Source organism: Ranitomeya imitator, chromosome 7, assembly GCF_032444005.1.
Source record: "Ranitomeya imitator isolate aRanImi1 chromosome 7, aRanImi1.pri, whole genome shotgun sequence".
NCBI classification, from domain to species: domain Eukaryota; kingdom Metazoa; phylum Chordata; class Amphibia; order Anura; family Dendrobatidae; genus Ranitomeya; species Ranitomeya imitator.
Genome location: NC_091288.1, coordinates 59,852,218 through 59,876,445, shown reverse-complemented (window position 1 = coordinate 59,876,445; position 24,228 = coordinate 59,852,218). Strand labels below are relative to the sequence as shown.

At 40.2% G+C, this 24,228-nt stretch overlaps 1 protein-coding gene across 1 annotated transcript in view; it reads left to right on the top strand.

The window, feature by feature from the left end:
* TRPM8 (transient receptor potential cation channel subfamily M member 8) overlaps positions 1-24,228 on the top strand; it is a 61,331-nt gene that overhangs the window by 22,756 nt on the left and 14,347 nt on the right. The window contains exons 6-14 of the mRNA XM_069733312.1: positions 998-1,172; positions 1,376-1,443; positions 5,350-5,550; positions 8,215-8,317; positions 9,556-9,674; positions 10,405-10,686; positions 13,330-13,425; positions 19,639-19,768; positions 23,002-23,147. Coding sequence (XP_069589413.1) covers positions 998-1,172; positions 1,376-1,443; positions 5,350-5,550; positions 8,215-8,317; positions 9,556-9,674; positions 10,405-10,686; positions 13,330-13,425; positions 19,639-19,768; positions 23,002-23,147 — 1,320 coding nt within the window. The remainder of the gene's footprint in view (positions 1-997; positions 1,173-1,375; positions 1,444-5,349; positions 5,551-8,214; positions 8,318-9,555; positions 9,675-10,404; positions 10,687-13,329; positions 13,426-19,638; positions 19,769-23,001; positions 23,148-24,228) is intronic.

Genomic DNA, 24,228 nt, shown 5'->3' with positions numbered 1-24,228 from the left:
AAGTATTACAATGAAGACAGGAGGCAAGGATTTCTTCCAGGCACCACATGCCCTGAAACCTAGAAGAAATCATTAACATAAAGAAAGAGTATAATAATTCTCTTCGATAAAACCATTAATATAAGGCATACAGGTAGGACTAGTGTAACATTTCTATTACCTGTATGCCCATATTAATAGGTCATATACGTCCCGGGGAGTGACAGATTACCTTTAAATAACTTCACTGATTCCCCCATACACAGGGAACATTCCAGTGTACTCTATAAGAGAGCCACTGCCAGGCCAGGCTGAGCTAGGCCAACAGTCTAATTGGAGCCTACTTTGGTATTTGATGTCTATTCAAAGAAGAATAAAAACATTGGAAGTCCAATGAGAGAATGTTTTGTTTTCCCTGTAGATGAGCATCAACAAAAGGTTCGGTCATTGGAATTCCAAAGTTCCTATTCTTCTTTGAACACATATCAAATGCTAAGGTAGGGTCGGGAGGCTCCCATACAAATTAGACTGTTGGCCTAGCTCACCTATAATGGCAAGTTTTCATTCTATCTGGATCTCTTGTAAAAAAGTGCTTAAGAATACGCCAAAAAGAATGACCATATGCACTTCAATGTAAAAACAACAGTGCGTTTTTTTATGAACCTCTTTAACAGCTTTTAGACTTCCGAAATGGTTAAAAGAAGTGACCGGTTTTTTCTTTTGGTTTTTATGCTTGGAAGTCGCTCACTATCAAAACATACATTTAAAAAAAAACAAAACGTAGGAAGCAAAACACGTGAAAAAAGACTTACAATAGATGATTCAGAGAAAAGTTTTCTTATATGAGAAAAAACACGACATCTGAATGAGACCTAAAGCAAAACCAATAATCCATAATACTAATATTCAACTAAAACATTAAATGGAGACCTTCAAAAAATAACATTTTATAACTGTAAATACAATGTTATAAAGGTAAAAACATCAAAGTGGTCTCTTACATCAGATTATATGACAGGGAAATTATGTGGCTCATTACGTTATGGACGAGCAGAAGCGTGACCCTCTCTACTGCTTGGACAACAACCACACCCATTTGATCCTGGTGGACAATGGATCTAATGGGCATCCAAGTACAGAAGCTGATCTCCGAGCGGCATTGGAAAAATACATCTCAGAACTCAACGTTCCAGGTACAAATCTATGATGGAATATTGAAAATGCTTCTAGTCATAGAAACGCAATTTTTTTTATTTTCATTAATAATTCTGTTTTAACACTCTGGCCAACAGTAAGTTACAAAACGGCGAAAAACGTGATCATAGGTACAGTTACAACGAATATTACAATTTCTCTTGTTAGATACTTGACACTGTTTATCCATGTTTTTCTGCAGATTCCAATTATGGTGGAAAAATTCCTATTGTATGTTTTGCTCAGGGAGGTGGAAAGGATGCATTAAAGGTGAATTACAATTTAATGAAGAAAATTAATTGTTTTAAAACGCCGTTTGTTTTAGGGCGTTGTGCAGTAGTGGCCAAAAATTTAGAGACCGACACAAATTTTGGTTTTCCAAAAATTTGCTGCTTTAGTGCTTTTAGATATTTTAGTTAGATGTTTCTGTGGCTATTGAAGCACAATTATAAGCATGTCATAACTTTTTTGAACTTTTATTGACATATACATTAAGTTTAGACTCAATATTTACAGCGTTGACCCTTATTTTTGGAGATGACTACATTTCGCCCTGGCAGCTTGGTATCAGTTTCTGTGCCAAATCCTGACAGCCCACTCTTGTCTAATTATTGCTTAGAATTAACAATTTCTGTGTTTTTTCTTTGTTCATCGACTGTTGGAGGATTGATCACAGGCTTTCAATGGGATTGAGATCTGGGGAATTTCTTGGCCATAGGCCCCAAAATGTCAATCTTTTCTGCCACTTGGTTACCACTTTTGCCTTGCGACATGGTGGAAAAAGCATTGTTCATCTCCAAATTGCTCTTGGATGGTTGGGAGAAGTTGCTACATAGTTGATTAGATACCATTCTTTATTCGTGCAGTGTTCTTAGGCAAAAATCTGAGTGAGCCCACTCCCTTTGATATAACATGAAGTAGACAATAAATAAAATGAATGTCACTAAACAAGTGGCGCACTGGTACTAAGAGAAAGAGATAGGACCCTGTATTCAAAGACTTATAATATATAAGGTAAGAGAATGGAAAAGAGTGGGCGAGGGTAGATGCTGCTCATATGGAAGTGTAGTTGGATTATTGTTGGATTTTCAGAAAAGATGGGATTTCAGGTTTCTTTTGAAAGTTCCAAAGGTGGAAGACGTCTGATCTGTTGGCGTAATGAGTTTTAATGTATGATGAATTTATGAAAATAATCTTGGAGACAGTTCTGTGAGGAACAGATAAGAGGAAAGTAAACTAAGAGGTCATGTGACAGTATTGAGAGATTCTGGATGTATAGATATGGAGAGGATAAATTATGGAGAGACATGTATTTGTTAGTATTTTGAATTGGATTTTCATGACATTGGGTATCAAATGAAGAGATTGGGATATGTGAAAGGCAGAAAAGTGAGTATAGAAGAGGGGGATTAATGTGGCTGCAGAATTGAGAGTGGTTTGATGGGTCACAAGAGTGCTATATGGGAGGATGTTGTACTAAACTGGTTTTGACACCTGTCAACCACATGAACAGTATTTCTCCAGAATGTCTCTTTTTTTTGTTAAAGGGATTCTATCACCACATAATGACTGTTTAAACCAAGCAAAGGCGCTCAGTGAATCATTGGTATGTCTAAGCAGCTCAGGTCACCTTCCCACCTACTTGTTTCACATCTATCTCCACATCTCTCTTCCTTGATTGACAGCTCTATCCTTGCAGGAGTTAGAAGAAGGTAGAGATAGATGGAAAATGAGTAGTTTGGAAGGTGCACTAAACTGCTCCGCCACATATGACAGATAGAAGCTGCACCATTGATTTAGAATCATCCAGCAACTATAGGGGATAAAATGGTCATTGCAGACAGGAAGTGGTTGGCTCAGCCCCAGAGGATACTGGGAAAGTTGTTATTGTGTTCTGGACATACTGTACAAGAGTAGGGTGTGTGCTAGAGAGTCTCCTGTCAGACTGAAATCAGACAAGCTGTATAGCCTAGTTCTACCTGGGAAGCGATTGCTGTAATCAAAGAAGCAGTCAGGACAGCCAGAAGAATATTTCCCCAAGATAGAAGTGAGAGAGCTACAGCACTGGACTCATCCCCCTACCCCCAACTCACTGCATGAGCAAGGTACAATTCTGCTTAGGTTTAGACACTGTGTGTGAAGAGAAGTTATCATTAAAGAGACTTTTATATTTGTTCATGAAGCATTGCATGAAGAGAAGTGATTCTGTGTGATGAAAAGAAGCTTGAATAAAACCCCTGTGATCAACTGCAGCTCAGAACTGTGTCATAGCTGTGTGCCTGTAAACCGTTACCTCCCCTCTACTGTATAATTAATGGTCACCCTCAGAAAGATTTCCCCTGGATTCCAAATAGAACTCATGTTTCCTTTGTATCGCCTTCATATACTGAGTGGCAAGCATGCACCACACACCGAGGGAGCACCAAGCTCCTGTGCTTGTTGTGAACAATCATTTTGAGCTGACAGACTGCCTTTAACCCCTTTCTGACCTCGGACGGGATAGTACCTAGTAACTAGTTAAATGCCGTTGTCAAAAGCAGACAGCGGCATTTAACAGGCGCCTCCGGCCATTGGGCCGGAAATGAGCGCAGCGCCGACCCCCGTCACATGATCGGGGGTCAGCGATGCTTCTGCATAGTAACCATAGAGGTCCTTGAGACCTCCATGGTTACTGATGCCGGTTTGCTGTGAGCGCCACCCTGTGGTCGGCGCTCATAGCAAGCTTGCATTTCAGCTACATAGCAGCGATCTGATGATCGCTGCTATGTAGCAGAGCCGATCGAGTTGTGCCAGCTTCTAGCCTCCCATAGAGGCTATTGAAGCATGGCAAAAGTTAAAAAAAAGTTTTAAAAAATGTGAAAAAAATAAAAAAATATGAAAGTTTAAATCACCTCCCTTTCGCCTAATTCAAAATAAAACAATAAAAAAAATCAAACCTACACATATTTGGTATCGCCTCATTCAGAATCGCCGGATCTATCAATAAAAAAAGCATTAACCTGATCGCTAAACGGCGTAGTGAGAAAAAAATTCGAAACGCCAGAATTATGTTTTTTTGGTCGCCGCGACATTGCATTAAAATGCAATAACGGGCGATCAAAAGAATGTATCTGCACAAAAGTGGTATCAATAAAAACGTCAGTTCGGCATGCAAAAAATAAGCCCTCAACCGACCCCAGGTCATGAAAAATGGGGACGCTACGGGTATCGGAAAATGGCGCAATTTTTTTTTAGCAAAGTTTGGAATTTTTTTTTTACCACTTAGATAAAAGAGAACCTAGACATGTTTGGTGGCTATGAACTCGTAATGACCTGGAGAAACATAATATCATGTCAGTTTTAGCATTTAGTGAACCTAGCAAAAAAGGCAAACAAAAAACAAGTGTGGGATTGCACTTTTTTTTGCAATTTCACCGCACTTGGAATTTTTTTCCCGTTTTCTAGTACAGGACATGGTAAAACCAATGATGTTGTTCAAAAGTACAACTCATCCCGCAAAAAATAAGCCCTCACATGGCCATATTGACGGAAAAGTAAAATAGTTATGGCTCTGGGAAGAAGGGGAGTGAAAAACGAACCCGGAAAAATGGAAAATCCCAAGGTCATGAAGGGATTAAGGTCTTCAGGCTTGCTTAAAAATAGATATACAACTAATTCTCAAGAGAAAATCTGGAATAAATGCTTTTCAGTCCACACTACAGCCTACTTCAATGCCTCTGTTAAATTACTGACATGCAGTAAGAGCACTAGAGAATATGTCTTATTTATACAAAATCCTTCAATTCGTTTTGCGCTATGCAAATGATCTCCACTTTCACTTAGATACACTCCAAAAAATCAGCAGCTACTCTGCCAACTTTAATGAATAGCTATAAGAAAACATTCACACCCCTCTTTTCTTCTCGCGTCCTTCCTGGTGGCGCACAAATGAAGCCGGTGCACGCTTGGAGCCTGTGGCGCTGCAGACGCCGAAACAGGACCTTGCGTGACGTAGATGTTCACGTGACCGTCATAGGTACGGAGCGCTGTGTGAACCAATTCCAACGCGTTTCGATAATCTCGGTCTTCTTCGTATTATTTTTCTTATTTAGGTCCTTTTTTTATTGAGAAATGTGAAAGCCTGCTCTTTCATAGTCAACATAAAAGATTAACCATTATAATGTTTTAATTCTCCAGGCTATAAACACTGCCATTAAGAGTAAGATCCCATGTGTTGTGGTGGAGGGATCGGGTCAGACAGCTGATGTGATTGCCAGCCTTATGGATTATGAGGGCACGTCTCTTGCCTCTTCAGCCATTAAAGAAAAACTGGTGCGATTCCTGCCCCGCACTATTTCTCGCTTGGCAGAAGATGAGATGGAGACCTGGATACGTTGGGTAGGTTATTCATAAATTCCTTAAACATTGGCTTTAAATTAATGCACCTAGTGTTGATTCAGATTTTGCTGCAGATGTCACCAACTATTTACATTATTCAGAATGCCATGGCCCCCGATGAATCAAAACTGCCATTTTTCACCCCGGTCTTAATGAGGGGCATGCTGGAGTGAGACTCTTCTGATTCATTAAGAGGTGCATGGCTCTTAATGAATCAGGAACACCTGACGTATGGTGTGCACCTCACCTGAAATCTTACTCCAGTTAGGGACTGGAGTAAGATTTGTTGGCTTAAAGAACATTACCGCTAGTCATGAATTTGAAGAGTGGTGATTGCCAATTCCCCATTCCGCCACAGCTCCATCCTCTTTGTCAGAACTGGGTGAAAATGGCATGAGAACGCCAAAAGTCACAAAAGCTCAGCGCAGCAAAAATTTGATTACTTTTGAAATCTTTTTTACATCAGAATTCGATGAGTCTTGCCTCATGTTTTCTGGACACAAAGCTCTAAAAATCTACTAGAAAAAGGTGCAAAATTTTGTCCACCAGTTTTGGTAAAATCTGTGACCAGGCCTCTAACACAGATGTGAACAGTGTATAAAAAGGTTTTTAATCATTTACAAATTGCTAAAGGCAGGAATAATCCCTAAATTAAAGACTGTATTAAATTATAACATTTATTATCTATATTTAATAAAGGAATATTGCACTCAATTAAGAACGCAAGGTATGAGCTGGCATGACTGATTCATGGGATAAAGACTATCAGTAATGCTACATTATAACTCCGAGCATTTCCTATTGGTTACCAGAGCCGTGAAATGGTAGGACCATCATGATGTATGATGTTATAACCTAACCTTCATTTGTTAAATGAATGTTGAGATGATACCCTTTTATGTACATTGTGAAACTTATATTGTGCCAACTATTTCTCATATGGTGGTGTGGAGAGCTCATCACTGCGTAGGGGCCCACCATAGGATCCTCTTGTTCTCCTGGGGGCCAGTCCCTGCCTGGATATGGGGTTAATCTGCAGGTTGATAGTGTTTTGAACCTGCCCGATGCCTGCACTTATAGCCCTGCTGCCGGGAGGAAATAAACTTTATTCCACCCAGCACAGATCCAGTTTGAGGCACGGGGGCGGCAGCGGTGCAGGTTCAGTCACCGCGGGTTCAGTCACCGCTCTGCGTATAGAGAGTGGCAGCTATAAACTCGCCACTGACTGAAACCAGAGTTCTACCAGGAGGAAGAAAGTTACTGGCAGCGGGTTGCAGATCAACCCCATATCTGCGGATTAATAGCATTTTTTCATGTGACAGGTTCCCTTTAAGTATTAGCCCTATGCTGACTGTAGAAAAGGTTTTCTATGCTCTATAAGAAAGTTTTTATACTAACCGCCTTTGTATGAAAATCCTGCAGCACCTTCCCTAGAGTTGGGCATTTTCATTTTAGCAGTCTATTCATGTCATTCTTGGAAAGTATTACATTATGGAAAAAGCAATTTTGAAGAAATATGTACCAGGTCATATGTAGATTCACTTTTATCTCACCATATCCTCAGATGTTTCATTTTCTTATTAAGTGGCAAACGCTGAAGAAGGCAAAGCCACTATTGCCGACCCCGAGACTCTGTGCTACTATAAATCTTTTTTTATAAAATGGATGAATTTCTAATGAAGGTTTTAGCATCCAGACAGATCCGGCTTCTGTTCTTGTGATAGGACTGAGTGTTCTTTCATTAGCCGGGTGTATGATGCTATTAAAGGGAGATATGACATTTTGTGTTCCTAACATGTGCATCAAATTTCATATCACGTCCACGACACGAGTCCAGAACATTACCCGATGTCTACATTAGTCATACGGTGTGTTCTAGCCATTCTCATGATTTTGGGAAAAAATGAGCAGCCATTAAAGGTAATATTCATAGGCATAATTTAGCAGCTATCTTTAGAAGCAAAGGGGTAATTATACTGATTAACTTCCCACATGAAGTGGGATTGAAAGCTTGTCCATATGTCCTGACTCACGAAATTGTGAAACAAGTTTTACATGTAAAGTACAGAGATCCGTGCACTGTTCGTCAGATTGAGATGACAATCATTTGGTTCCTAGATAACATTTTCTGTAGTTTTACCTTTTGGGACTGGGTCGGTGTTATATCAGTCGGGCAGACGGCTGTATAGAAATCTATGAAGCGGGCATGCTTGGGTTGTGAAAACTGCCTGCTAGTCCATGCGTTGCGGTGCAATTTCGGTCTCATTCAGGCTTGGACTGGCCCAACGGATAACCGAGTAATCCCCCGGTGGGCCCCTGTGCACATCTTGGCCTCCAATTCCAGTGTATAGGCAGTACTTGGCATAATTCACTTGATTCACTCTGTACAGAAAAAAGCAGTATGTCATCATTTAGTAACCAAACTATCCAGTTTATTATTATATAGAGATATAGGTACATTTGTAAATGAGGGTAATATTTGTATGCAGTTGAAAAGTGGGTCCCCCCAAAGTCAATGTTACTGGTGGGTCTTTGGCACCCCAGTCCGACATTGGTCTGATTTGTATGGTGGTCTGACTTAGCCCTAATAAGTGTTTCATAGTATTAGTAATTGAGTTGTTGGACAGCACCAGTCCTGATATTATTTGGATTCTATTTTTACAGATTAAAGAAATAATGGAGCATATGCATCTTTTAACTTTGATCAAGATGGAGCAAGCCGGAGACGAGATTGTCACTAACGCCATCTCTTATGCTCTTTTTAAAGGTATGCCAAAAAAATAACGGGAGTCGTGATTTTTATTGCTTTATTAATACACTGAATAATTATCTGTGTTCGTATCTCAGGTGGAGTGAGCTGAGATACAGTATAGCAAATAATTGGAGTCACATAAACAACAGAATTCTATAGACAATAGAGAAGAAAACAGAAGAGTAGATGGTCAATAAGGATTGAGCCTTGATTTCTTTATCTACTGGTTCTCTGGTATCTCTACTTGGGATTTCATACGCTCATATAGCTGTAGCTTCAATTGTAGGGTAGCAACAAATTACTGAAATAAGTCCAGTTAATGACCAGATTTGTAAATTAGTACCTATAAGTAAGAGTTCCGTGGCACAAAGATGTTATTTTTGGGGACCCTAAAAGCCCAGGTTTACAGAACGGACTTGTGCAAGCCCTGAAAACTAACATTATCCAATATAGCATCATCATTCCAGGAACATCATTAGATATACTAGTGCCTAACGAGCAACACACCAACTTATGTCAATAAAAACCCTCCCCACGATGAAGCCATTACTGGTGACGTCTTCAGCATAGTAAAATAGGCCATCATAATTTAAGCCCCTTTTTTCTAGTGATCTGATATAGATAGCAAAATCTAGTGGAGAATCCATATGCAAATCAGTCTGGGCAGTGAGCATGTCAGTGCATTTGAACTGCTTCTTTCAAGAGCATTGAGATGCCCCAGTGCACTTGTAGTCTTTTGCTCCAGTTACCTAATGTCACCAGTGTCATGACCTCTTCAATAGCAGTACATGGACTTGGACTTTCCTCATTGTTTTCTAATGCTGTCAGCTGTAAAGTGCAGTAACTCGCCAGCAGGCAATAAATCACCTGTGATTATCATGTAGACCGTGTGCATCCTCATCCAATTACAATATGGGACAATCTGGCTCCTTATTCTGTATTTATTTTATTAGAATTCATAAGTGAATAATGAGGTTCAGGTGGGCTTCTCGGATCTAGGGTACAGCGAGGACATAGATGTGTAGCTCCAACAGCTCCAATATAAAATCAACTGCAGAAACTTTTTCTGGATGTATTTTGATCCGAAATGGGTCAAAAGTGCAGAAGTTCAAGCTTTTTCCCTTATACTACTTGTTTGCTTCAATCCTGGTTTTAGCTTACAAATGCCAATTCAAAATACTGATCAAATCCTAGCAGGTAACCTTAATCTGAACCAGTTCCTTCATTTTCCTAATATTAATTAATTCTCAAAGCTTTTAGCACCAATGAGCAGGATAAGGATAACTGGAATGCTCAGCTGAAACTTCTTCTGGAATGGAACCAGCTGGAGTTGGCCAGCGAGGAGATCTTCACTAATGATCGGAGATGGGAGGTGGGTATCATTCCAATGTCAATACTCCACATTTGTCAGTATTGTAATTTTTTTTAAAGGATGTAAAAATAGAGTAGGTATGCATGCAAAATGGACATATGTATCACTTTTTAAATTTTTTTCCCCCAAAATAAAATGCAGTTTAATATTATGTCTAGGTTAGATGTAGCCATAACTGTGAACTCAATAATAGTGCCTCAGTCATGCAGCTCATTTTCCTGATTGGACTGTTTCACCACATCTGAGACACCGTGCCCCTAAGTGCTTCTTATTAAGAGGTTTAATTAACATGCTATGGTGGTAATATTTATTCTCCGCAATAAGCCTTGGTCTAATTTAACCTTTTGTAGACTGTCATGGTCTTTGCAAGCGAATAGTCCATTTCATCAGTTCTTTTGGATACCAACAATTAAGCCAAATGATGCTGATGACTGATAGAACATAATACTTAAGGCAAAGAATGTATCAGCTGCTTGACCACATGCAGCCTAATTGTATCTTAACTCATCATATATCATTAATCCAGAAGAACATCGTTACATGGAGCAAAGGCCTTCAGCTTCATATCTCAGTGTAGCCGTGTGTTCTAATAGAAAAGTACTTGTTTCCAATCCAATCTTGCTTCTTTTTTGCTGATAATCTTTCATCTACTTTAATACCATGTCTACTTTTAATTCATTAGTTTTCACCCCTTCATTGCTATGTTCTTCTCTTACCTTGTTTTTCATAGTCATCTGACTTGGAAGATGCGATGTTTGCAGCTCTGATAAAAGACAGGCCAAAATTTGTGCGTCTTCTCCTAGAGAACGGTTTGAATCTACGCAAATTTCTTTCCAGTGAAATCCTCACTGAACTTTATTCTCAACACTTAAGTACTCTAGTATTTCGTAACTTGCAGATCGCCAAAAATGTTTACAATGATTCTTTACTCACCTTTATCTGGAAGATGGTTTTGACTTACCAACGGAATCGGAAAGAGGAAAGGAATAGCTGCGATGACTCCGAGATTCAGGTGAACTACTGCAATATCTTAAAGGGGTTGTCCCAGCTTGTGCTTAAAGTCTGCAATCAGTCAATGTATACGAAGACCTGTGAATCCTCACATCACACACGCTGTTGGGGCCATAAGCAGGGGGTCATGTGACCGTGAGTATGTGATTTGCATACATGTGGTCACACGCCAACTTGATGTGTGTGGTTTTACTGAATACAAGTGAATTAGTGAGGCCAAACACGTCTAGTTGGAATATGGTCAGAAGTATGCAAATTGCATATTTGCATTCAAATGTCCACCCTTTCCCAGTGCCCAGAGGATTTGCATTTTCACCTTCCTGACCAAGCCAAACTTTTCAAGCCTCACATGAGTTACTTTATGTGTTAATAACTCTGGAATACTTCTAGCTTTTCCTGACACATTTACCAAACTGAGGTTGAAACGATTTGCATTTATTTAAAAAATATTTGAAATTTGATGACAATTTTCAAAAATACAAAACTGCTGAACTCAGAATTTTTACACCCTAAAAACAGTCATATTGCATAGACTAACTAGAAAACAACATTTACCATATGTCAAATTTACAATAGTATAATTTTTTTAATGTATTTTTTTGTTAGGATGTTAGAAGGGTTAAAAGTTTCAAAGCAATTTTTCATTTTTTTTTGTTCAACAAAATTACCAAAGCATCTTTTGTTAAGGGGCCACTTCACTTTTGAAGTGACTTTGTGGGGCCAATATGTCAGAAAACCCCCAAGCAATTCCCATTTTTAAAAACTACACTCCTCAAACTATTCAAATCTGCATTCAGGAAGTTTAATGCCTCAAGTACTTCACGGGCGTTAGTGCAAAGTAGAAAGAAAAAATAAAAAATTTAATTTTTTTCAATAAAATGTTGATTTAGCCCTAAATTTTTCATTCTTATAAGGACTAGACGAGAAAATAGATCACAAAATTTGTTGTGCAGGTTCTTATGAGCACACTGATGCCCCAGTAGTGGTTGAAAACTACTGTTTAGGCACACAGCAGGGCTCAAAAAGGGAAGGAACACTATTGTACTTTTGGAACTTAAATTTGGCTGGAATAAACTGTGGATGCCAATTCGCATTTGCAGAGAACATTAAGTGCCCAAACAGCAAAAAAACAAAACAATCAGTGACCCAATTTTGGAAACTAAACACTTCAGAGAATTTGGGTATCATGGGTATGGTGAGCATCTTGAACCCAGAGGTGCTTCCCAGAATTTTATAAAATTGGGCCTCAAAATTAAAAATTATGTTTTTGTCAATTAAAATGTTGCATTAAATTTTACATTTTCACAATTGCACATTTTTTCCCCAACGTAGCAATACCCCATATGTGGTCAGAAACTGCTGTTCAGGCTCACTGCAGAGTTCTAAAAGGAAAGATTGCCATTTTACAGTGCAGATTTGGCTTGACTGTTTTGCTATCCTATTATTTATCCTATCTAAATTACCGTATATTTTTATTTAGGTTTTTTTCTCTATTAGAAAAATCCTGCTACAAAATGTTAACATGCAACCTGGTCAGTGATATAACTCGTACAATACTGATCAAAGCAAGTTGCACACACGGAGAGGTGGATGCCAATCAGTGATATGTGTCACTGCTCAGCACTCGGTGGCCACAGGACGCACACAGGGGTAGCGCAAATCACCAAAAATAGAGAGATATGTCCTGCAAAAATACTGAGCAGATACTCTGATCAGCGACTTGTGTCATTGGTCATCATTCAACAGCAGGACTCACAACTGGGAAAAGGTGTGGAATTGGGAGGGAGAAATTAGGGGATGCACAGGGACAGGGCCTGGATCATGAATCAGGAGATTTAGTGATTACTGATGAGCAAACGTGTTTGGATAAGGTGTTATCTGAGCATGCTTGGGTGGTAACCGAGTGACTTCGGTGTGCTCAAAAATATGCTCGAATCCCCGCTCTTGCATGTCTCCCAGCTGTTCAACAGCCGCAACACATGCAGGGATTACCTAACAAACCGGCAATCCCTACATGTGTGGCAGCTGTCGAAAAGCCACAAGATATGCAGGTGCGGGGACTCAAACATAATTTTTGAGCACGCCGAAGACTCTCGGTTAGCACCCGAGCATGCTAAGTTAACACATTTTCTGAGCATGTTCGCTCATCACTATTAGTGATCTTTTTTTAGCTGTATACAACAGCGCTAAATCGCTCAGTCACTGACACTGGTAGTGTGACTGCTCTGCACATTGTTCCTGACCGGAAAGAAGGCATGCACGGCGGTGTCCAGAGCATACTCCTCCTCCACTAACGTTTGGTCAATGAGGTGGTGAGGTGGCATCTCTACAGCTCCAGATTGTTCGATTGGTCGGTCAGATTTGCCAATAGGAGTGATCACCGATACAATGTGGGGAGCGAGGATGCTGATGCACCACTAGCTGATGAGGGAAGATAGGCTGCAGCAGTCATTATTGCCCAATCACCATGTCTTTTGACCCGCAAGACATACCAACATATGCAATTGCTGAAATACCTTCTTGAATAACACATGCTATTACATCAAGAAGGGATTAAGGATTATTATATACCAATGTGTTATTGAACACAATCATGTGGATTATAATATGAAATATCAATAAGTATTTTTTTTTCATTTATCAGGATCTGACTCCAATAATAAAGCATCCCATCCAGGTGCTATTTATATGGGCCGTACTGCAGAACAAGAGAGAACTGTCTAAAGTAATATGGGAGCAGGTAGGAGCTGTAATGTACATGCGTGGTTGCATTTAATTATTTATATGTTTTTTTAATTTTTTGTTTCCTGATAAATGTGACATTTGTATTATGTCTATAACAAACATGGCAACAAGAGCGAAGTTGCCAAGTCATAACATAATGTATAATCAAATAAATTTTAGTAGAATGTGAGCTTTACCTTGGTCATGAATCATCTTAGACTATGTTCACACTAGTCGATTGTTTTGTCTTTTTTTCACCAACCAATGCTTTCAATGGGTGAAAAACGCTGAAAAAAAAAACGCTGAAAGAAGTGACATGCTCTATTGTGCAAAAACCATGCCAAGCACAAAAAAACAAGGTGTGTGCATGAGATTTCTGAAATCTCTTAAACTTTGCTGGTACTGTAAAACGCAGCTAAAACTTAGCATTAAAAAAATGCATTAAAAACATGCTGACAAACCGCCTAGTGTGAACATACCCTTAGAAGAACTCTCAGGAGAGCAGAAAGAAAGACTGCGGACCCGAACAGTCAGGCAATACTTATGTAAATAACAATGTCTTATAAATAATACATACATGCTGCAGAAGCTAAAATTGTAATAAAAAATTATTGCCAAAATGCTTTTACATACAGTTAAAGAAAACAGGAGGTCACAAGTTTTTACACTTATTACATGCCTCCTGCTACCTTTTTTTTTTTTCTTGAACCAGCCATATGGTTACAGACATGGGCCTTTTTACTTTGGGCTACTTTTTATGTTCTTTACAATAAGGCCAGGGTCACACTTAGCGTAGGGAAATACGGTCCGTTTTTTTACAGGCGTAATACGCAGAAATGTTCCCTAAACAGTGATCCGTATGTCATCCGTGGGCAGGGTGTGGCTGCGTATTTTACGCATGTCATCCTCCGTATGTAATCCGTATGGCATCCGTACTGCATTTTTTTTCTCGCAACCCTGCAAAATTGACATGCAGTATAATAAGCTCAAATATTCGTGAAAACATATATACAGTTTATATATATATATATATATATATATATATCAGTGAGACATATATATATATATATATATATATATATATATATATATATATATATATATTATAATACAGATGTGCCTTTTCTGGGGTGGCTGGGGGCAGATGTTTTTAGCCAGGGGGGCCAATAACCGTGGTCCATCTCCAGGCTATTAATATCTTCCCTCAGTCACTGGCTTTCCCACTCTGGCGGAGAAAATTGCGTGGGAGCCCACACCATTTTTTCCGTGATTTTACCCTTTATTTTAACAGCTAGAGCCACCAAATTTTGCATACAGACACTTCTAACATTATTAGTGAGGAATATGTAAAAAAAATAAGGGATATGAAATCGTTTACTGTATGTGAACAATGTCTCATATCCTGTCGGGTTTGATAAGGAGATTATTATTATTATTTATTATTATAGCGCCATTTATTCCATGGCGCTTTACATGTGAGGAGGGGTATACATAATAAAAACAGGTACAATAATCTTGAACAATACAAGTCACAACTGGTACAGGAGGAGAGAGGACCCTGCCCGCGAGGGCTCACAATCTACAAGGGATGGGTGAGGATACAGTAGGCGAGGATAGAGCTGGTCGTGCAGTGGTTTGGTCGATTGGTAGTTACTGCAGGTTGTAGGCTTGCCGGAAGAGATACTGTAGGTCTTCAGGTTCTTTTTGAAGGTTTCGATGGTAGGCAAGAGTCGGATATGTTGTGGTACAGAGTTCCAGAGTAGGGGTGATGCACGAGAGAAATCTTGTATGCGATTGTGGAAAGAGGAGATAAGAGGGGCGTAGAGAAGAAGATCTTGTGAAGATCGGAGGTTGCATGCAGGAAAGTACCGGGAGACGAGGTCACAGATGTACAGTGTATGGAGGAGACAGGTTGTGGATGGCTTTGTATGTCATGGTTAGGGTTTTGTACTGGAGTCTCTGGGTAATGGGAAGCTAGTGAAGGGATTGACAGAGATGAGGCTGGGAAATAGCGGGGGGGACTGGTGGATTAGTCGGGAAGCTGAGTTTAGAATAGATTGGAGGGGTGCGAGATTGTTAGAGAGGGAAGCCACAGGAGGTTACAGTAGTCGAGGCAGGAGATGATGAGGGCATGGACTAGGGTTTTGGCAGGTTCTTGGTTTAGGAATGTACGGATCCGTGAAATATTTTTGAGTTGAAGGCAGCAGGAAGTGGAAAGGGCTTGGATATGCGGTTTGAAGGAGAGATCAGTGTCAAGAATTACCCCGAGGCAGCGAGCTTGTGGGACTGGGGAGAGTGGGCAGCCGTTTACTGTAATGGATAGGTTTGTTGGGGGGGTCACGTCAGATGGGGGAAAGACAATGAATTCTGTTTCGTCCATGTTAAGTTTTAGAAATCTAGCGGAGAAGAAGGATGAAATAGCGGATAGACATTGAGGGATTCTGGTTAGTAGGGTGGTGATATCTGGTCAAGAGATGTAGATCTGCGTGTCATCAGCGTAGAGATGATACTGAAAACCGTGAGATTCTATGAGCTGTCCCAGGCCAAAGGTGTAGATGGAGAAGAGCAGGGGCCCTAGAACTGAACCTTGTGGGACTCCGACAAATAGGGGGCGAGGTGAGGAGGTGGTGTGTGAATGGGAGACGCTGAATGTTCGGTCAGTTAGGTATGATGAGATCCAGGATAGGGCCAAGTCTGTGATGCCAAGGGATGAGAGGGTCTGTAGTAATTGCGCAGGCGTGTACTACGGAGGACACAGCATGAACTTCAACCCAATATTGCGGCCAGCATGCAGCTAGCGGGTAAGGAAAGGGTGAATCAAACACCCCAAAACCCCGCCCATATGACCGCAAACCTGTCCCACCAAATTCAGGTGACAGGTTCCCTTTAAAGGGAATCTGTCACCTCATTTTTTGCATATAAGTTGTGGCCACTGTTATTAGGGGCTTATCCACAGCTTTCTGTAATGCTGTAGATAAGCCCCCGATATAACCAAAAAGATAAGAAAAGCAAGTTAGATTATACTCACCCAGGGGCGGTCCGGTGCGGTTCGGGTCCGATCGGCGTCGCAGGTCCAGGTCCGGCACCTCCCATCTTCATGCGATGACGTCCTCTTCTTTGCTTCTGTCGTGGCTCCTGCACAGGCGTACTGATTTGCCCTGTTGAAGGCAGTGTAAAGTACTGCATTGCGCAGGCGCTGGGCCTCTCTGACCTTTCCCGGCGCCTGCGCACTGGAGTACTTTGCTCTGCCCTCAACAGGGCAGAGAATTACGCCTGCGCAGGAGCCGTGACAGAAGCAAGGAAGAGAACGTCATCGCATGAAGATGGGAGGCGCCGGACCCGGACCTGTAACGCCCATCGGACCCAGATTGCACCAGACGCCCCTGGGTGAGTATTTTTTTCTTATCTTTCAGGTTACATCGGGGGCTTATCCACAGCATTACAGAATTCTGTACATAAGCCCCTAATGGTGGTGGCTGCAGCTTATATGGGAAAAATGAGGTGACAGATTCCCTTTAAGTAAAAACTATGCTGAGCTAAACAGAAAAAAACAGCCCTATAGAGCAGGATGAATTATACTCTGGCTATCTTTATACCATTATAGCTTAATATAATAATTTTATTTAGATAAAATGCTATTAATGTTTTTCCTATACAACTCTGGCAAAAATTAAGAGGCCACCACATCAAAACCCTGTCATGGGCAGCCCAATCTCCAGACCTGAACCCCATGGAAAACCTCTGGAATGTAATCAAGAGGATGATGGATAGTCATAGTCACAAGCATCAAACAAACAAGAACTGCTTACATTTTTGCACCCGAAGCAGTGAGAAAGACTGGAGGAAAGCATGCCAAGACGCATCAAAGCTGTGATTAAAAATCATGGTTATTCCTCAAAATATTGATTTATGAACTCTTCCTGAGATAAAACATTAGTATTGTTGTTTCTAAATGATTATGAGCTTGTTTTGTTTGCATTATTTGGGGTCTGAAAGCACTGGGTTTTTTTGTTTTTTTTTACCATTTTTCTTTGTCAGAAAAAAATACAAAATGTACAGGTCCTTCTCAAAAAATTAGCATATAGTGTTAAATTTCATTATTTACCATAATGTAATGATTACAATTAAACTTTCATATATTATAGATTCATTATCCACCAACTGAAATTTGTCAGGTCTTTTATTGTTTTAATACTGATGATTTTGGCATACAACTCCTGATAACCCAAAAAACCTGTCTCAATAAATTAGCATATTTCACCCATCCAATCAAATAAAAGTGTTTTTTAATAACAAACAAAAAAACCATCAAATAATAATGTTCAGTTATGCACTCAATACTTGGTCGGGAATCCTTTGGCAGAAATGACTGCTTCAATGCGGCGTGGCATGGAGGCAATCAGCCTGTGACACTGCTGAGATGTTATGGAGGCCCAGGATGCTTCAATAGTGGCCTTAAGCTCATCCAGAGTGTTGGGTCTTGCGTCTCTCAACTTTCTCTTCACAATATCCCACAGATTCTCTATGGGGTTCAGGTCAGGAGAGTTGGCAGGCCAATTGAGCACAGTAATACCATGGTCAGTAAACCATTTACCAGTGGTTTTGGCACTGTGAGCAGGTGCCAGGTCGTGCTGAAAAATGAAATCTTCATCTCCATAAAGCATTTCAGCCGATGGAAGCATGAAGTGCTCCAAAATCTCCTGATAGCTAGCTGCATTGACCCTGCCCTTGATGAAACACAGTGGACCAACACCAGCAGCTGACATGGCACCCCACACCATCACTGACTGTGGGTACTTGACACTGGACTTCAGGCATTTTGGCATTTCCTTCTCCCCAGTCTTCCTCCAGACTCTGGCACCTTGATTTCCGAATGACATGCAAAATTTGCTTTCATCAGAAAAAAGTACTTGGGACCACTTAGCAACAGTCCAGTGCTGCTTCTCTGTAGCCCATTTCCTGCACACGCCTGTGCACGGTGGCTCTGGATGTTTCCACACCAGACTCAGTCCACTGCTTCCTCAGGTTCCCCAAGGTCTGGAATCGGTCCTTCTCCACAATCTTCCTCAGGGTCCGGTCTCCTTTTCTCGTTGCACAGCGTTTTCTGCCACATTGTTTCCTTCCAACAGACTTACCATTGAGGTGCCTTGATACAGCACTCTGGGAACAGCCTATTTGTTGAGAAATTTCTTTCTGGGTCTTACCCTCTTGCTTGAGGGTGTCAATGATGGCCTTCTTGACATCTGTCAGGTCGCTAGTCTTAGGGTACCGTCACACAGTGAAATTTTGATCGCTACGACGGCACGATTCGTGACGTTCGAGCGATATATCTGTGACGTTCGAGCGATATCGCAATGTCTGACACGCTCCTGCGATCAGGGACCCTGCTGAGAATCGTACGTCGTAGCAGATCGTTTGAAACTTTCTTTCGTCGTCTAGTGTCCCGCTGTGGCGGCATGATTGCATGGTGTAACATATATCGTATACGATGTGCGCATAGTAACCAACGGCTTCTACATCGCACATACATCATGAAATTATCGCTCCAGCGTCGTAGATTGCAAAGTGTGACAGCAGTCTACGACGCTGGAGCGATATTGTTACGACGCTGGAGCGTCACGGATCGTACCGTCGTAGCGATGAAAATTGCACTGTGTGACGGTACCCTTACCCATGATGGGGGTTTTGAGTAATGAACCAGGCAGGGAGTTTATAAAAGCCTCAGGTATCTTTTGCATGTGTTTAGAGTTAATTAGTTGATTCAGAAGATTAGGGTAATAGGTCGTTTAGAGAACCTTTTCTTGATATGCTAATTTATTGAGACAGGTTTTTTGGGTTATCAGGAGTTGTATGCCAAAATCATCAGTATTAAAACAATAAAAGACCTGACAAATTTCAGTTGGTGGATAATGAATCTATAATATATGAAAGTTTAATTGTAATCATTACATTATGGTAAATAATGAAATTTAACACTATATGCTAATTTTTTGAGAAGGACCTGTATTGCTTGGAAATTCGGAGACATGTTGTCAGTGGTTTATAGAATAAAAGAACAATTTACATTTTACTCAAAAATATAGCTATAAAGAGAAAAATCAAACAAACTGAACATTTTGCAGTGGTCTCTTTAATTTTTGCCAGAGCTGTATATATTATAACCCTGTTCAGTGCTGGAAGCTTCTGTTGGAAATAATACTAGAATCTATTTCTTAATGTTTAATTTCAGACAAGGGGATGCACTCTGGCTGCGCTGGGAGCAAGCAAACTGCTAAAAAGTTTGGCTAAAGTAAAAAATGATATCAATGCTGCTGGAGAATCAGAAGAGATTGCAAATGAGTATGAAAGCAAAGCCGTGGGTAAAGTTTTATTGGAATGTTATACTTAAACAATAATAAGGAATATTGAATAGTATTGACTGTGAGACGTTCATTGGTTAATAAAAGCAATGTATTTTTAGAAATGATCTTATTGGAAGAATGCAATTAATCGGTGGTAACGTACCTGTACCCAAGGGACAACTTTTATCCTGGTCTGTGTAGACTTCATACAATTGTTCCTTGGCTAGACTGAGTATTGATGTACAGTAGATCTAATGAAATGAGCAGTGTAGTATTAATATTTTATGACCCTTTTTCTTTATGGGTTGAAGCAAAGTCTTAGACATTATCCCTTAGGTATAAAAACAGCACTTATAGTGCAAACTCACTTTTCAGTTATGTTGCTACATGAGATCATTTTAAAATGCAAATATAGTTATGAATTATGAGCGCATATTGTGATCAGATAAATATCACATTTTAACATCCATAGTTAGCAACATGCAACAATGTAATAAATAGACAACATGGACACATATATGGGGACGCAACTCTTAATCAATGAGTTCAGTATCATTTTAACATTTAATAAAATTCAGCGCCGAGTCAGACAATCTGTCTTTTGCGAATACTGGTGACAAAATGTAGCAGGATGTCAATCGTATAAAAGGTCCATTCGTGAAATGTCTTTCCTTTTAAATATCACCTGTGACTAGTATTGAAAGATGGAAGTGACTAGGATCCAATGCAACTCAGCAATGAAGTAGTAGACCATGTAAAATTACAGGCTAGGGGTGCCAAGTGCTAAGAGACATGATGCAGAAAAGTCACCAATGTTCTGCTAGCTCAATAACTGCATAGTCCAAACCTCAAAGGCATTTATATTGTGTCCAATTGTGTATGCTAGGAGTTTAAAGGCATGGGTTTCCATGGCTAAGCAGCTGAATGCAAGTCTTACAGTCGCATGTAAAAGTTTGGGCACCCCTGGTTTGCTGTTAAGGTACCGTTACATTAAACGACTTACCAACGATCACGACCAGCGATACCACCTCGCCGTGATCGTTGGTAAGTCGTTGTGTGGTTGCTGGGGAGCTGTCACACAGACCGCTCTCTCCAGCGACCAACGATCAGGAGAACAACTTCGGCATCGTTGAAACTGTCTTCAACGATGCCGAAGTCCCCGGGTAATCAGGGTAAACATCGGGTTACTAAGCGCAGGGCCGCGCTTAGTAACCCGATATTTACACTGGTTACCATTGTAAAAGTAAAAAAAAACAAAAAACACTACATACTCACATTCCGATATCTGTCACGTCCCCCGCCGTCAGCTTCCCTGCACTGTGTCAGCGCCGGCCGTAAAGCACAGCGGTGACGTCACCGCTGTGCTCTGCTTTATGGCCGGCGCTGACAGTCAGTGCGGGAAGCTGACGCCGGGGGACGTGACAGACATCGGAATGTGAGTATGTAGTGTTTTTTTTTTTTTTTTACTTTTACAATGGTAACCAGGGTAAATATCGGGTTACTAAGCGCGGCCCTGCGCTTAGTAACCCGATGTTTACCCTGGTTACAAGAGAACACATCGCTGGATCGGTGTCACACACGCCGATCCAGCGATGACAGCGGGTGATCATCGACCAAAAAAAGGTCCTGATCATTCCCCAGCGACCAACGATCTCCCAGCAGGGGCCTGATCGTTGGTCGCTGTCACACATAACAAGATCGTTAGCGGGATCGTTGCTACGTCACAAAAAGCGTGACGTTGCAACAATATCGTTAACGATATCGTTATGTGTGAAGGTACCTTTATTGTGAACAGTTAAGCAAGTTGAAGATTAAATGATCTCTAAAAGTTAAAGATGACACATTTCCTCTGTCAAATTTTTATATAGTCTTTTTCTTCATTTGAAACATTACAAAAAGTGAAATGGGCATATGCTAAAGTTTGGGCACCACTGGAGATTTATGTGCTCAGATAACTTATGCCAAGGTTTCAGACCTTAGCTAGCCTGTTAGGGTTATGGATTTTTCACTACCATAGTTACGAAAGGTCAGGTGTTGAAAATCTCCCAGCTTTATAAAAATGCAGCCATTGTTCTACTGTTTAGAGACACCTGCACAAATATGGCCTTCATGGAGTCATCAGAAGAAAATCTCTCTTGTGTCCTCACCATAAAATTCAGCTTCAGAAGTATGCAAAAAAAAGAAGGAAAAGGAAAAGTACATCATGCCAACCATTAAGCATTGGGGTGGATCAATAATGCTTTTGGGTTGTGTTGCAGCCAATGGGACGTGGAACATTTCACGGGTAAAGGGAAGAATTGATTCAGTTAAATTTCAACAAACTCTTGATGCAAACATAACACTGTCTGTAAAAAAAAGCTGAAGTAGAAAAGATGGCTTCTACATATGGATAAATGATCCTAAACACAGGTCAAAATCCACAATAGACGACCTCAAAAGGCGCTAGCTGAAGATTTTATAATGGCCCTAAAAGTCCCCTGATCTGAACATCATTGGATATCTGTGGTTAGACCTCAAAACAGCAGTGCATTCAAAACGACCCAGGAATCTCACAGAACTGGAAGAATATTTCAAGGAAGAATTAATAAGAATCCCTCAAACAAGAATTGAAAGTCTCTTGGTTGGCTACAAAACGTGTTTACAAGCTGTGATTTTTTCAAAAAGGGGTGCTACTAGGTACTAACCATGCAGGGTACCCAAACTTTTGCATCAGCCCATTTTCCTTTTTGTAATTTTTAAAATCTAAAAAAATGGAAAAAAATGTACATCACCAAGCACAATACCAAGAATCAAATGGAGTGGGTTAAGCCGGCACCACTGGACTGTAGAGTAGTGGAAATCTATGCTGTAGAGTAACAAATCACACATCATGGCTTCCAGTAGTCACATGGTGTTAAGTGACCATTGCAGCTTTTCAGTAATCTGTCTGAACAAACGCTGCTGACATGGCGGGAGCGGTGCCAGTCCAGGTGGTAAAGTAACAGTAGTGGACAACCACTTGGATGAGGGGTTTAAACACTTTTCTTAAGATCCTCCATTAACCTGGATTCAGGCCTTGTTGGCAGGTCATGCAATGAACATTATTCTGAAAGGATAGATTGGAAGTATACAAAGTGGAGTACAAATAATTTGGCATTTTCTTCTCTGTAGCATGTCATGGCAATAAATATCAGTGTATAATAAGACTTACGGTATATTTTAAAGGCCTTATCTATGTATTATATCTGACTGTAATTCTGTTCCTGGCCTAGAACTGTTCACGGAGTGTTACAGTAATGATGAAGATTTGGCAGAGATGCTGCTGGTCTATTCCTGTGAAGCTTGGGGTAAAAGTAACTGTCTTGAGATGGCAGTGGAAGCAAAAGATCAGCAATTTATAGCACAACCAGGGGTACAGGTAAGAGACATCGTAAACATAAGGTGAGGGTGTAATTGGGGTATAAAGGCTTATTATATCAAGGTATAGTCTGGCGTGTTCTTGTGCTCATAATGATGGGTGAAGTACTAATTCCAAGGTCAGCTGAGCATGAAACCTACAGCTAATGCCCCATGGGAGAATAGTATGCAAATTAGTTCTCATGCAAAACACAAGAGACTAGAACCACTGAGAAATAGTATCTATCTTATAAGTCATCCTACAAGTCATTCTTGGCAATGTAGCATTTGCCTCAATGGTGATGCTCTCAGCCAGACAGACTCTGCTATACACTGATGAGGGGCAAATACCCAGAAACAGGCCGTCTGTAGATGAGTTTATGACTTTGTATTTATCTATGATTTTGTTGAAAGATTTGAGAAAGGGTCAGACATTGACCTCAAGTTTAGCTACCTTGCCAAAGAAATAAAACAGTCTCAAATATTCTGCAAGATAACCAATGTGTACATAACGATATACGAGATAGCTAGTTTCCTTTTTATTCCTGAAAACAATTTTGATTTCATATAAAGAGTAACCATTGTTTAATTTAGTTATTTCAGAAATCAGCAATACAAGTAAAGATAAGAAATATTGTAATATATCCTATAAGAAAAATCTGCCTATTTGTCCTCCTGGGCTGATCATTCATTCTCAATGAATGGATAAGATCTGTAAAATCTGTTTGTTTTTTTCAATACCTTTTTTCCCATTAATAAAATTTCTAAATTGATAAGTTTTTACTATTATTTTATTCCTGCTGCTACTAAGAATATTATTTGTTTTAATTTTGTTAAAATATGCCATACAGTTCCAACGATAGGTGCCTTTTTATTTAGTCCTAATTTTTATGATCTTTAAATAGGGTGTCGTGCTCATGGGATTAATAATGCAGAGTAGCCTAAAGACACGCCCCAGAGGAACCAGTGAGCCATGCCCACTTGGCTAAGACCATAAAAAAGTTCACTAAATAAAAAAGCCAATATCTCTGGAGTGGTATGGTGGATTTAACAAAAAATAAATAAAATAAGAGGAAAAAGTGGCCTCTTGGTAAAAGGTCTTC